The sequence below is a fragment of the Anabrus simplex genome, chromosome 8 (assembly GCF_040414725.1).
Source record: "Anabrus simplex isolate iqAnaSimp1 chromosome 8, ASM4041472v1, whole genome shotgun sequence".
In the NCBI taxonomy this organism is placed as follows: domain Eukaryota; kingdom Metazoa; phylum Arthropoda; class Insecta; order Orthoptera; family Tettigoniidae; genus Anabrus; species Anabrus simplex.
Window position 1 is genome coordinate 32662673 of NC_090272.1, and position 14983 is coordinate 32677655.

General features: G+C 42.6%; 1 protein-coding gene across 1 annotated transcript in view; it reads left to right on the forward strand.

The window, feature by feature from the left end:
• The first annotated feature begins 13815 nt into the window (after window positions 1-13815).
• Window positions 13816-14983, forward strand: part of jvl (javelin-like) — a 483163-nt gene continuing 481995 nt past the window's right edge. The window contains exon 1 of the mRNA XM_067153090.2: window positions 13816-14146. Within this exon, the coding sequence (XP_067009191.2) occupies window positions 14102-14146 (45 nt within the window). The 5' untranslated portion in view covers window positions 13816-14101. The remainder of the gene's footprint in view (window positions 14147-14983) is intronic.

Consider the following 14983-nt stretch of genomic DNA (forward strand, 5'->3'; position numbering starts at 1 on the left):
AGGAATTAATACAGCCTTGGCGAACTCCTTTCATAATTGAGACTTCTTCCGAGACACGACCATCAACTCTTATGCCAGCACACTGGTTCCAGTAGAGATTACCAATAATACGAATATCCCGTCCATCAAGTCCTAATTCCCGAAGAATGTTCATAAGTTCATCATGGCGGACTGTATCGAAAGCCTTTTCGTAATCGATGAAACAAGCAAAAACATCGACATTGACATCCCGACACCGTTGGACTAATACCTGCAGATTGAATAATGCCATCATACGGTCTTGAAAAATTTCAGACTATATTCTACAGAACGATATTGTGCTCACCGGGCGTCCGGTGACGATGCTATTTTTGTTCGTTCTGATACCTATAGGGAAGAGGTTCCTCTAAGAACCCTACTGGAAATAGTTGCGGTGCGGATACCGCAGCCTGTTATAACAACGGTGTGTAACGTTTATTTTCCACCAGACCAGCCTCTCAACATAAATGATGTCACTGATCTTATAGATCAGCTTCCTCCTCCCTTCCTTTTATTGGGAAATTTTAACGCTCATCACCCCGTATGGGGTCCTGAAACACCTTGCCCCAGGGGGAGGGAGTTGGAAACATTGGTAACAGAGCTGGATTTATGTCTTTTGAACCAACTCATTTCAGTGTACGTTACGGCACATACTCTCGCATAGACTTAAGTCTATGCAGCCGAACGTTGGTTCCGCTGTTTCGGTGGAATACACACGATGATCTCTGTGTCAGTGACCATTTTCCCATTATTCTTACTTTGTGAAAACAAAAATCCGTCGAGGCTCCTACTCGATGAATTATTAAACATGGTGATTGGCCAAAGTTCACATTCTTAGCTGTCTTTAACGCCGATACCAAGCGGACCGTAGACGGCGAAATAACGTACATAACACAAGTTATCCTTGCTGCTGCTCAGGAGCGCATTCCCTCCTTCTTAGGGACTCCTCGCCGAAAACTCGTTCCTTGGTGGAATGAAGAAATTGCAGCAGCTATTAAAGAACGCCGTCGCGCTCATAAACGTTATCGTAGGCAGCCTACTGTGGCCAACTTGGTAACATTTAAACAACTCCGCGCTAAGGCGCGAGTTCTTATTCGCCAAAGTCAGAAGGCTTCGTGGGAGAGATCTGTGCCGTCTATGACATCAAATACTCCATCATCTCAAGTGTGTATTAAACTTCGACGTATTTCGGGTACCCAAGGTTCATCTTCTGTACGAAGAATTTCCATTAGAGGCAGTATCGTCACTGAACCACTCGATTGCTAACCATCTAGCTAGCCATTTCGCAGATGTCTGGCTCCGGGAATTACCATCGTGATTTCCTCGCTCTGAAGCGGGAGGCAGAACGTCATCACCTTAGTTTTGCCACTCAAGTTTCAGAGGACTATAATGTTCCCTTTACGGTGTGGGAACTCCGCAGCGCCTTGGCGCTTTGCAAGGACACGTCTCCTGGGCCAGACAATGTCCATAATCAGATGATGAAACACCTTAGTGAGGTTAGTCTATTATATCTCCTTCGCGTGTTCAACCGAATATGGATAGGTGAGTTTCCGTCTCAGTGGCGAGAGGACATAGTCATTTCTGTCTTCAAGCCTGACAAAAATCCTGAGTATGCAGGAAGCTATATACCTATGTGTCTCACTAACTGTTTGTGTAAGCTATTTGAGAGGATGGTAAATCGCCGACTTGTGTGGTGTCTGGAGAAACGCGGACTTTTGTCGGAGTACCAATGTGGTTTTCGAGCCACTCGCTCGACCACTGACCACCTGGTACGCCTGGAGAATTCTATCCAGGATGCATTTCTCCGCAAACAGCATTTGGTGGCTGTTTTCTTCGACTTAGAAAAGGCCTATGACACCACATGGCGATATGGTATCTTTTCAGTCCTGCATCAGTGGATATTCCAAGGTAACTTGCCGGTATTTATTGCGAATTTTTTGTCCCTCCGTCTATTCCGTGTCCGAGTTGGGAGGGCATATTCGCAATACCACGTTCAAGAAAATGGAGTCCCACAGGGATCGGTCCTTAGTGTCACTGTTTGCGTTTGCCATAAACGGTATTGTCGCTGGTGCTGGCTCAGCAGTAATACCGTCGCTATACGTGGATGATTTTGCTCTCCACTATAGCTCGCGTAATATGGCAGTCGCAGAGCGACAATTACAACAAGCTATTAGGGGAGTGGAACAGTGGGCCTTAGAGCATGGCTTTCGGTTTTCCACCGCAAAGTCCTCTGTTGTCCACTTTTGTCGGCTCCGTACTCTTCACCCACAACCTGAGCTTTATTTAGGAAATGGCATTCTTCCCGTTGTTGACACTTACCGATTTCTTGGGGTCCTTTTCAATAGCAAATTATTGTGGAAGCCACACGTGCGGCAGTTAAAAGTGCAATGCACTAAGAAACTGAATATCTTGAAGTTTCTTAGCAGCACTAATTGGAGAGCTGACCGCATGGTGCTCCTACGATTCTGTAGGGCACATATTTTATCCCGGCTAGACTACGGCAGTGCAGCATATGGCTTAAGAAGGCCAAGCGTCCTTGCGAAGCTGAACAGCATCAACCTCAGCGGGGTTAGGTTGGCGACGGGAGCTTTTCGTACAAGCCCCATTGCTAGCCTTCTCGCTGAGTCTGGTGTGCCGCCTTTACACCTGAGGCGCCAGCAAATGCTTCTATCGTATGCTGCAAATTTGCGACAGATGCCACTTCACCCAAGCTATCCTTGCGTATTCAACAATGGAAACCGTTGGCTGTACGCTGCTTGTCCTCTAGCAACGCGACCGGTTGGAATACGCTTGGATAGCAGTCACAGCTTGTTTCACGTACCTTCGGTTGCTTGCCTTGTCAGACAACTAAGTGGGGTACCTCCGTGGGTAGTACGACGACCTGAAATAATCCCGGATCTGCACACTGGTCCGAAGGAAAACACGGATCCTTCGATTTATCGGAGGCTCTTCCTGTCCGTTGTTGGCCTGTATCCAGGTTCAGTCGTCGTTTACACGGATGGCTCGAGAACTGACACGAAAGTGGGCTGTGCGTTCGTTGTCGACACTGATAGTTTTTTTTTTTTTGCTCTCCCGGAAACTTGTAGTGTGTACACAGCAGAGCTCTATGCCATCTGTGAAGCTCTGCGGTACGCACTGTACAATGAGCGCCGATACTTTCTTCTGTGTACTGACTCCTTGAGCTCGCTACAGTCTATTGATACCTGCTTTCCTCGGCACCCTCTGGTGCAGCGGATCTAAGACCTGCTGGCCAGGTGTTCGGATGCCGGCACCAGAATCACGTTTCTGTGGCTCCCAAGCCACATGGGTGTAGAGGGAAACGAGTTAGCAGATAAGGTTGCCAAGGAGGCAGTAACACTGCCCCCGTTGCCTTCCAAGGTTCCAGCAAGTGATATTTGCTCTCAACTGAGACATCTGGTTATGTCCGATTGGGAGATGGAGTGGCATGCCACTCCTCTTCCAAGTAAGCTGAGAGCCATAAAAGGTACAACGAAGGTATGGAGGACTTCCCTTCGGGATTCTCGGAGGGAAGCAGTGGTATTATGTCGTCTTCGGATCGGCCACGGTATCCTGACGCACTCTCATTTATTGAAAGGAGAACCCCCTGCGGCGATCATCTTACCGTGGTACACATCCTTACGGAGTGCGTGGACCTGGTCGGTCTGCGCCGTAGCCTAGAACTCCCCAGTACCATCTCCCTCATCCTGCGGGATGACGAGCCGTCAGCAGACCTCGTCATCCTTTTTATGAAGGATTGTGGTCTTTTTTATCGCGTTTAATAATGTGCTTTGTCTTAGTGTATTTGTGTTAACTGTGCTTTTATGGCTTTGACTCTATTTTGGTTCGTGTTTGCGTATTATCGCCTCTATATTCTATACTTTTAATAGAACATAAGGCATTGCGAATTAGATCCACTGATCGTTTTAATCTCATAATAATTTTTCATCACCATTTATTTTAAACTCTAGTCAGCGGGTATTTTAATATTTTAATTATCATCTCATGTCGTCCATTTCGTACCATTAGGGGTCGATGACCTTAGATGTTAGGCCCCTTTAAACAACAAGCATCATCGAAGCAGTTAACCCAAACTGTCGCTGAGTGCGTTTGACGTGAGGCCTCTGTGAGGGTTAAGATAACCGGGGTCGTTATCTACATGCGAACGGTTTTCCCGTAATCGCCAAATATTTACGCCAGGACAATCCGTACCACTTGGTGTCAGAATGGAATTCCATTTCCACGCCAGCGGGCATGATGAGTCTCAAAGACAATCAGAAACAAAAATAATTTACAACATTTGCTGAAGAAAACTTCTGTTATTTTAATAATTGCCTTTTACAGTATACTTATCACTTATGTTTATGTAAATATCATAAGAAAGTCGATTTTTTGAAGTATAAATCGTGAAACAAAACAATACAATAGAACTATACGTCGTGTTTGGGTGCATTGTGCCTGACGAGCACAAGGAAGGATAATATTATTTTGAATATTTATAAACTACTACAATTATTTCATTATCAAGTAAGTAAAATAAAAGATCCTGATGAACTGGCCGATGTGGACTTGAAGGCGACATGGAAACAGGAAACTACTGAAAGGCGGAAGTAGCTAGGTCCCCGCGAATGTCAAATAGGAGATTAGAATTAACAAGTGTGCCAATCAGATCAGTTGCGCCCGACGGAAGGTTAACATTAGTAGTGGTCACACCGTGCGGAGGTTTCTCTGAGGCTAGTGGACAATGGATATACACATGGGTACATACATTAGGATATGGTTTTTACTTCGCAGAAATTCCCACTCTTTCAAGTGTACGCAATGTCCTAGAACCCGTACGCATGGGGTAGTTACCAGTGCAGATCGGTCGGCCTGTACAAGTAGAAACGCCGCTACGTTCATTTGTGTGTCCAGAGACGGTGTGAAAATAGAAGACCATTGCAACAGAATATATGCGTATGTATAAGGTAATACCTATCCTTACTTGTTGAATATGGAGAAGGGGCAAAGTGTTTAGTATGCTTGAAGGTACTTTCAACAAATAAAGACATTCGACCTTCAGTGATATTATGTGTCATTACATGTAATAAATATCATTTTTGGTCCGTATTGATGATGTAGATTGAAATAATAACATTAAGTTATTTATTAGACCACCTAATCAATACAAAATCGTCTTGGATGATTTACATAAAATTTGTTAGCTAATAGTGGGACATGTTTCGCCTTCTCTGAAGGCATCATCAGCCATAGTCTTAACCTTAAATTAAAAATAAGCGTCTAAATAACATGTAGTGATGAAATGAATTTTAAAATCTTGAAGAGATTTGAAGTAAAATAACATTAAAAATAACAATGATGGTTTGAAAATACAATGTGATGAGAAACAATAGTGGAAGTATTAACAAAATTAACCTTAGAAGGCTGCTAAAATAAGTACAATGGAATAAAACAACAGATTGTTATACAACAAGTAGTAAGATTGCATAAAAGTAAAGTTGATAGTAATGGCGGTTATAATTAGACGATGGCGAAAAATCTTATGTAATCAAAGTAAAGAGGAGAGAGTAAAAGTCAAAGTTAGTCGAGAGATCCGAAGTTCATTATGATCTTGAAGATAAAGGATGAAAGTCAGATGCATATGGTGAAGTTGTAGAACACGTTGAGGATATGAAGTTGGTGAATAGAAGTTGAAGAACAGTTTCAAATAGGATCACTATGGACCATCTCAAAATTTGAAGTGATGTTCAAATGTTGTAAATTGTGAGTTTGTAGATATTCTAGTTGAAAAAGCATATACAAGTGGAATCTGTAAATGGAAGCAAGAAACGTAGAGTTAATTGTGTGAAAAGATATTTGACATATACTTAGATAATCTCGAACATAGTAAGATTATTAATAACATCAACGGACTCTGTCTTTGGCATCGCTATGTTGATGATACCATAGCTATCATTGATAAACAAATCAACAACAGCAATAACATACTATCATTCCTCAACAACTTAGATAATAATATTAAATTCACTAAAGAAGATGAGTTCAATAACTCTCTGAACTTCTTAGATATCAAAATCACACGAGCATTGAACAAATTCGACTTCCAAATATACAGAAAACCCACCTTTTCTCCAACAACCATAAAAAATGATTCTTTACATCCCAACTCACATAAAAAAGCCACTTATCACAGTTTAATATATAGAGCATTAAAGATCCCTATGTCCTCTACTAATTTAAAGAAAGAATTACTATTCATCAAGGAAATAGCTAAATTCAATGGATTTAACACGAATATGATTGATAAAATCATCAATAAAACCAAACTAAAACTAGCTACCAATTTAACTCCATTAAAACCCGTCAAACCAAAATACGCTAAATTCACGTTCACTAACCATAGCATTTACCCGATAACCAATTCATTAATGAAGCACGAAATAAAAATAGCCTACACAACAAAAAACACTAATCGCAATTTATTCTTCAATCACAACTCTATCAACATCACAGACAATAGTTACTCTGGATCAGGAATATACAGATTGAAATGCTCTACATGTAATTTTTCTTATGTTGGCCAAACTGGCCGCAGCTTCTCTACCAGATACGCCGAGCATTACAATGCCCAAAAACACAACAAATTCTCCGCAATGGCCAACCATATGAGGGACACCGGGCATAAATTCACCACAATAGAACAAGACCTCCATATCCTAAAAAGAGTTGATAAAAGCAAACTCATGACAGAATATGAAAACTTATTTATTTTCCTCGACCAACATTTTAATAAAGATAAAAATCTAAATGACACTATTGATAAAAAAAGCCCCTTGTATGAACAGATTCTTATTTTATTACGAGAATCAACTTCCCTCACCAACAAATTCTTAAAAATCTTCAACCTCACATCAATTAGAGTTCCCACCTCCCCTACAGCTAATATACCCCCCTCCCTTCCCCCCACCGCTAGTACCTCTAATTCAAATACAACCAATAAACCCATAGCCACACCCACCGGAACATCGCTCCCTCCAATAGCCTTACACCGTTACAACACGCGCAGTAATACACTCTCTTCCTTCCCTCCCACCAATAGCAGCCCCCCTCTAATAGTTACGTCAACGCAAACAAATCCCCCTCCAACACAAAACTTCAGTTATAACACACGTAGCAAGAAGTCTACTGTTGCAAATACTTCTTACTCATAATATTACAAGCTATCTTTGTCACCGTCAAGTGGTAAGTGCATACGATTCTACTTCAAGATTTTTCAAATATCTTTTCACACAATTAACTCTACGTTTCTTGCTTCCATTTACAGATTCCACTTGTATATGCTTTTTCAACTAGAATATCTACAAACTCACAATTTACAACATTTGAACATCACTTCAAATTTTGAGATGGTCCATAGTGATCCTATTTGAAACTGTTCTTCAACTTCTATTCACCAACTTCATATCCTCAACGTGTTCTACAACTTCACCATATGCATCTGACTTTCATCCTTTATCTTCAAGATCATAATGAACTTCGGATCTCTCGACTAACTTTGACTTTTACTCTCTCCTCTTTACTTTGATTACATAAGATTTTTCGCCATCGTCTAATTATAACCGCCATTACTATCAACTTTACTTTTATGCAATCTTACTACTTGTTGTATAACAATCTGTTGTTTTATTCCATTGTACTTATTTTAGCAGCCTTCTAAGGTTAATTTTGTTAATACTTCCACTATTGTTTCTCATCACATTGTATTTTCAAACCATCATTGTTATTTTTAATGTTATTTTACTTCAAATCTCTTCAAGATTTTAAAATTCATTTCATCACTACATGTTATTTAGACGCTTATTTTTAATTTAAGGTTAAGACTATGGCTGATGATGCCTTCAGAGAAGGCGAAACATGTCCCACTATTAGCTAACAAATTTATGTAAATCATCCAAGACGATTTTGTATTGATTAGATGGTCTAATAAATAACTTAATGTTATTATTTCAATATTATGTGTCATCCCATTTTCACACCATTTAGTGAAGCTGCAGCCAATAGCCAACGGAGAAGCCTGCTGCGTGGTCAAGGCTGCTTCACAAGCTACTGCCCTGGCCTCTGCTACTGTCAATACTCAACACCTGATCAGTGGAGGTAGTAGCCTAAGTTCTAGTAAATTAAAATGCTTAGCTTTGTGGCTAAATGGATAGAATGTTTGCCTTTGGTCCGATGGCCTCATTTCAATTCTCAAAGTCAACCCCCTCGTGTTGTTAATTCCCCTGACTTGGGGACAGAGTGTTTATGCCGTATTCGCCATTCATTTCATCCTCATTAGGTCACAAACAAGCCTATACAAATGCCAGTTAGTGATGGGCACGGCCGTAGCCGTGTTGCAACACCGGATCCCTTGAGATCTCCGAAGTTAATCAACATTGGGCGTGGTCAGGAGTTGGATGGGTTGCCACGCGCTGTTGGTGGGGGTAAAGGAATGGAGGAGCGGAAAGGAACTGGCCACCCTACCGCACGTAAACTCCGGCTCAGCTCAAAACGCTTATTAAGACTTGACTTTCACTAAACCAAGCTTCGAACCCCACTTTCAGCAGCCCCGCAGATGATTTGGGGACACAGGTTTTATGGCGACGATGGGATAGGGATGGCCTCGGATTGGGAAGGAAGCGGCCGTGGCCTTAATTGAGGAACAGCCCCAGCATTGAAAACGGGAAACCACGGAAAACCATCTTCGGGGCTGCCGATAGTGGGGTGCAAGCTCAGCACACAATATATTTAAGATCGTTCATTGGTTCATATTTCTTTCTCTGGATTTATTTGAAGCGTAAAGTATCTGGAATCCGAAACATAAGGAGCATTGTAATAAAATTAAAGGAATGAAATAGCGACAGAAATATAGGTCGACGCATCGTGTAAGATACCAAGGGGCGTCAAGAAAGAAAACGGAATATCTTTTATCTTCATTCACAAGAAAGCGGACAAAATGGAAAAGAAGTATAGGATTATTGTTTTAAGAGGAAGTAGAACTGGACTACCATCCGCTGTATAACACTAATCAGAGAGAAGAAAATGGAAGGGGTCCGACACTTCGAAAAATGAAGGTATCGGGCAAAGAAAGACAGGATCCACGAGGGGCATGCAAATGAAAGACTCCCGGGGTCGGAAAAGAACAATAGGGATAAAAAATATATGCCGTGGCTACCAAGGAGGTGTTCGACTCGTTGGCTGAATGGTCAGCGTACTGGCCTTCGGTTCAGCCTGGCGCAAGTAATTGGAAGCAATGTCAGGATTCAGCTATAGGCCCCGTTGTCGCCAACCCACACTCCCAAGTTAAGAGCCCCTGGAGCGCCTTTTAGTCGCCTCTTACGACAGGCAAGTGATACCATGAATGCTATTCTACCTACCCCATCTTCAAGGGGGCATGAATAATAGGCCATACTACTTCGTTATGTTGTAATTACTTCGACTGACACAGTTAGTTAATTAGTTAAACACAATAATACGTCTCTTCTTCAAGGCTAGATGAATATAAAAAATATATGCCGTGGCTACCAAGGAGGTGTTCGACTCGTTGGCTGAATGGTCAGCGTACTGGCCTTCGGTTCAGAGGGTCCCGGGTTCGATTCCCGGCCGGGTCGGGGATTTTAACCTTCATTGGTTAATTCCCGTGGCCCGGGGGCTGGGTGTTTGTGCTGTCCCCAACATCCCTGCAACTCACACACCACACATAACACTATCCTCCACCACAATAACACGCAGTTACCTACACATGGCAGATGCCGCCCACCCTCATCGGAGGGTCTGACTTACAAGGGCTGCACTCGGCTAGAAATAGCCACACGAAATTATTAAATTAATTATATTACCAGGGAGCTGTCCACTCAATACAATGGCTCGGTTGAACTAAATGGTAAACAGACGAATCCCGCACCGAACGTATCCACATACTTCCGCCTTTGGTTCGCCACTCCGTTAGTCGTACCGCTCTGTTTATTGTATGTTGGTATGTACAAAGCTTTATATGAAACAATGTGAGGACCTGCAGGGTGGGTGGAGCCGACGTCCGTATGCTTCATCTTGCTGATTATGAGCCTTTAATTCGTGCCACTCGGCTCGGTTTTAAAAGATGCTGCTATCTGGTGGTGAGTCAAGTGTTTTGATAAATCTCACTTCTTCTCCAGCTGCACGTTCGAGAGGTGATAAGACAGTTCTTATCTCGCCGCATAATTTTCAGTGTTCGGGCTGATAATGATGGCGGTGATTGTGGTGTAAAGGGTATGTGCTTTGGCTGTAATAATACAGCGGAACCTCGATACCGTATCTCGAATCACCTCGGGAGATAAATTTTATTTCGAGTTATCGAAATGTCGAGATATAGAGAATACCGTTTTTGAGCATACATCATATTTATCTACGGGCATATACTGAATACATCATTTCTTAGGCCTAACAGTACTTGAATACATACAAACAAACTCTATTTCACTGCATCACTTTAATTATAATACCGTACTTATTATAGTGTCCGCCTCTGTGGTGTAGAGTTAGCGTGATTAGCTGCCACCCCCAGAGGTCCGGGTTCGATTCCCGGCTCTGCCACGAAATTTGAAAAGTGGTACGAGGGCTGGAACGGGGTCCACTCAGCCTCGGGAGGTCAACTGAGTAGAGGTGGGTTCGATTACCACCTCAGCCATCCTGGAAGTGGTTTTCCATGGTTTCCCACTTCTCCTCCAGGCAAATGCCGGGATGGTACCTAACTGAAGGCCACGGCCGCTTCCTTCCCTCTTCCTTGCCTGTCCCATCCAATCTTCCCATCCCTCCACTAGGCCCCTGTTCAGCATAGCAGGTGAGGCCACCTGGGCGAGGTACTGGTCATTCTCCCCAGTTGTATCCCTGACCCAAAGTCTGAATCTCCAGGACACTGCCCTTGGGGCGGTAGAGGTGGGATCCCTCGCTGAGTCCGAGGGAAAAACCGACCCTGGAGGGTAAACAGATTACGAACGAACTTATTATAGTAAGTTAATAGAAGACAGGATACAGTACATATAGTGGTGAAAGAAGAAGCATACATCCGTCAAGACCTCTGGAAAAATATCTGTCTCTTCTGTTTTTACGGTTAACGTTTCCTCCCTTCACTTTGAAACTTCTCGTCAACACCACGCAGCCGAGATTCGTAAATGGAGCTTGTCATCTGCGACTTCGAGGGTTGCTTTCGTACGTGTTCGGTAAATTCTCACCCGAGAAACAGCGAGGTTTCGCCCATTTTCCGTTCATTAGAAGTTTTAGTTTTTCGGTTCCTGTCATATTAGCTCCCACCATCACTGTAACCCTTTCTCTACTGAACTGTTCCTCACAAAACAAAAATGCCCTATTGCACAAAATTCGAGTTACAGGGTATTTTTTTGCTTCAGGTGAGGAAATGTTTGCTTCAAGTAATAGAGAAATAAAGGTACATGAAGAATAGGACAAACGGCGGGTAAATTTAAGTTACTTTGAGATACTGAAAATTCGAGTAATGTAGGTTCGAGAGATCGAGGTTCGACTGTATTGCAAATACATGTCAGATACCGAGCTTGTAGATATTTAATTCAGTAGCTGTAGAAGCTGAGCTGTTCAAAAATCGTGGCTCACCATGACATTGATGTTGCTGATAGACTCTTTGTTCCGAGACAAAATTAAATGAACTCATTCATTTCGCTAGAATTCCGCTTTCGTTGCTAGGTAGCAGTACAGTCGGAATATCGACATTCTGGGCACGTCTACTAGATGGCACAGTTTCAGAACTTGTGCTATCTGGGGCAATAGAATAATTTATTTATTTATTTATTTATTTATTTATTTATTTATTTATTTATTTATTTATTTATTTATTTATTTATTTATTTCCCCTCCAGGGTTGGCTTTTCCCGCGGACTCAGTGAGGGATCCCACTTCTACCACCTGAAGAGCAGTGTCCTGGAGCGTGAGAACAGGGGCCTTGTGGGGGATTGGAAGATTGGAAGGGAAGCAAGCGGCCGTGGTCTTAAGTTAGGTACCATCCTGGTATTTGCCTGGAGGAGAAGTAGGAAACCACGGAAAATCAGTTCGAGGATGGCTGAGGAGGGAATCGAACCTCCCTCTACTCTGTTGAGCTCCCGAGGTTGAGTAGACCTCGTTCCAGCCCTCGTACCACTTTTCAAATTCCGTGGCAGAGCCGGGAATCGAACCCGAGCCTCCGGGGGTGACAGCTAATCACGCTAACCACTACACCACAGAGGCGGACTGTTTATTTATTTATTTATTTATTTATTTATTTATTTATTTATTTATTTATTTATTTATTTATTTATTTACATTGATACAGCCAACTGTGGAGTTCTGCTACACAAGCCACCTGTCTCTCTTCCTTTTTTTAGGCTTCCACCCTTTTGTTTACATTGTAACAAAAGGGTTTTTAACCTGACGCTCCTTTTCGAGCGTTCTTCCGCCGAAGGTTTCGCAGGTTCTTTCTCTGCATCATCCCCCAACCCCGCCACTTCCTTCCTGAAGATGGTCCTCTCCATTATGTCCTCTAGTATCATCATTTACCCGAACCTCCTTCAGCCATTTTTCGTGTAAAGTGAGCATTTTCCGCTCCGGGTTCATTCTCTTCAGGTGAGCTTGAAAGGTTAACTTTCGATTTTTCATTACGGTGATCATTGTTGCCGGCCCCGTGATATGGGGGTAGTAAAGTAAACTGAGGTGATGCAGCTCTTTTCAGGCACACCCCATTGGAAGTGAGCTGCATGTGCCCTTTCAATCATACAGCAGCCCTCCCGCCATTATTAAATTTCAGGCAGTTCCGGAAATCGAACCCGGTGCCGCGAGGACGCCACCTAACAACACTAACCGTAACGGTACGGAGGCTGACATAAGGATAGTGTGCCTGCCTCTTATCCCGAGCCCCGGCTTCGATTCCCGGCCAGGTCAGGGATTTGTACTTCGATCTGAGAGGTGGTTCTAGGTCTACTCAGCCTACGTGATTACAATTGAGGAGCTATCTGACAGTGAGATAGCAGCCCCGGTCTAGAAAATCAAGAATAACGGGCGAGAGGATTCTTCGTGCAGACCACACGACACCTCGTAATCTGCAGGCCTTCGGGCTGAGCAGCGGTCGCCTGGTAGGCTATGGCCCTTCAAGGCCTGTTGCGACATAGGGTTTCGTTTGGTGATTATTATTATTATTAATAATGGCTAGGAGTGGGAAGGAAGAGGTCGTGCTTTAATTAAGGTACAGCTCCAGCATTTGCCTGGTGTGAAAATGGGAAAGCACGGAAAACCACCTTCAGGGCTGCCGACAGAGGGGTTCGAACCAACTATCTCCAAACTACTGGATATTATTATTATTATTATTATTATTATTATTATTATTATTATTATTATTATTATTATTATTATTATTATTATTATTATTATTATTATTGCTGGAGTTCTTTGTGATGCATGTTAGATACACGGTGGTAGACAGGTGAGTCATCGCGAAAAGCAGTGAAACTCAAGCTGACAGCTGATTGAGCATGAAATAGATCAAATAGAAACGAAAGGAACTGGAGAGGAGATTGTAAAGTACGCGAGTTGGCAACCGACCATCGTTGAGTGATTGTGCTGCCTCCAGAAGGATTCCAGGACAATTACAAAGTCGTAGAGGCCTGGGGGAAATGGTTGAAAGTTTGACCGCGGAAGGTGGTTGCGCTGCAGTCGACGAGAAGTTCAATTCAATACAACCAGCGCTGAGTCAGAGGCCAATAGTTGTTCTGAGAGGATGTGGTGAAGTGTTCGCGTGGTGTAAATAGTGCGATGATCCTTTATTGACCGAGAAATGCTCTCAGTAGTATTGATACTAAATTTCGCATGTTGCAGCACTTGAAAAATACAGTGGTAGTTTAACCCGATGCTGCGTTCAACAGTAAATATACAAGTTGGTGCGTGACGTTTTCCATACGGGTTACTTTCAGTAATAGAGTGTACGACGTCAAGTATTAGTGCTATGGAAGAAGCAAGTTCTCAGCTCTAGAAGTATTATGTGGCTGTTCGATTCCAGCCTGAGGATATCCCCAGCATGAACCGTGGGTTTTACGTTCCGTGTGCACCGTTTCTCTATTTGGTGAGTCCACTTCCTTTCTCCAATGTTTTGAATAGAAAGAGCCCCTTTCCTTCATGGTGGCATAATTTGTTTACCTTTCATAGTTGTCGACTGTGGGGGTGTGTATCGGAGTGTACTAAAGCGCAAAGGTCGACAGAGTAATATATCATTTATGTTTTAATTCAGGAGACAGAACTGAGTACGTGGGCATTGTTTACACCACGCTAACATCTTCATAATTCAGGAGGCTTAGTAATATCGCATACCAAATTAATTGTTCGAAATTGTTCTCCGTTGTGTTTGGAAACCTACTCATAGTTTACGTCGCTGAAGGTCATCCATTCATGATGAATTTGGACTGCTGTCTTGAAAATGTTCCAGTTATAGCCTAACTGTTATAGTTATATTCTTACACCCTTCCTCGTAGAAAGCATTCTTTCTGATTATATTAGACATGTTTGTGAAATTAATAACTGATTCGATAGAAGGCAGTTCAGGTTTTGGAAAGGTTATTCCACTGAAGCTCAACTTGTAGGATTCCAGCAAGATACAGCAGATATATTGGATTCAGGAGGTCAAATGGACTGTATCACGATTGACCTGTCTAAAGCATTTGATAGGGTGGATCATGGGAGGCTACTGGCAAAAATGAGTGCAATTGGACTAGACAAAAGAGTGACTGAATGGGTTGCTATATTTGTAAAACATAGATCTCAGAGAATTAGAATAGGCGACCCTGTAATAATTAAGAGGGGAATTCCTCAAGGCAGTATTATTTCACCCTTATATTTTCTTATATATATATTCTGTATTGAGCAATGAATAAGTTATAAGATTGTGAGCAACTGCAAAATGACC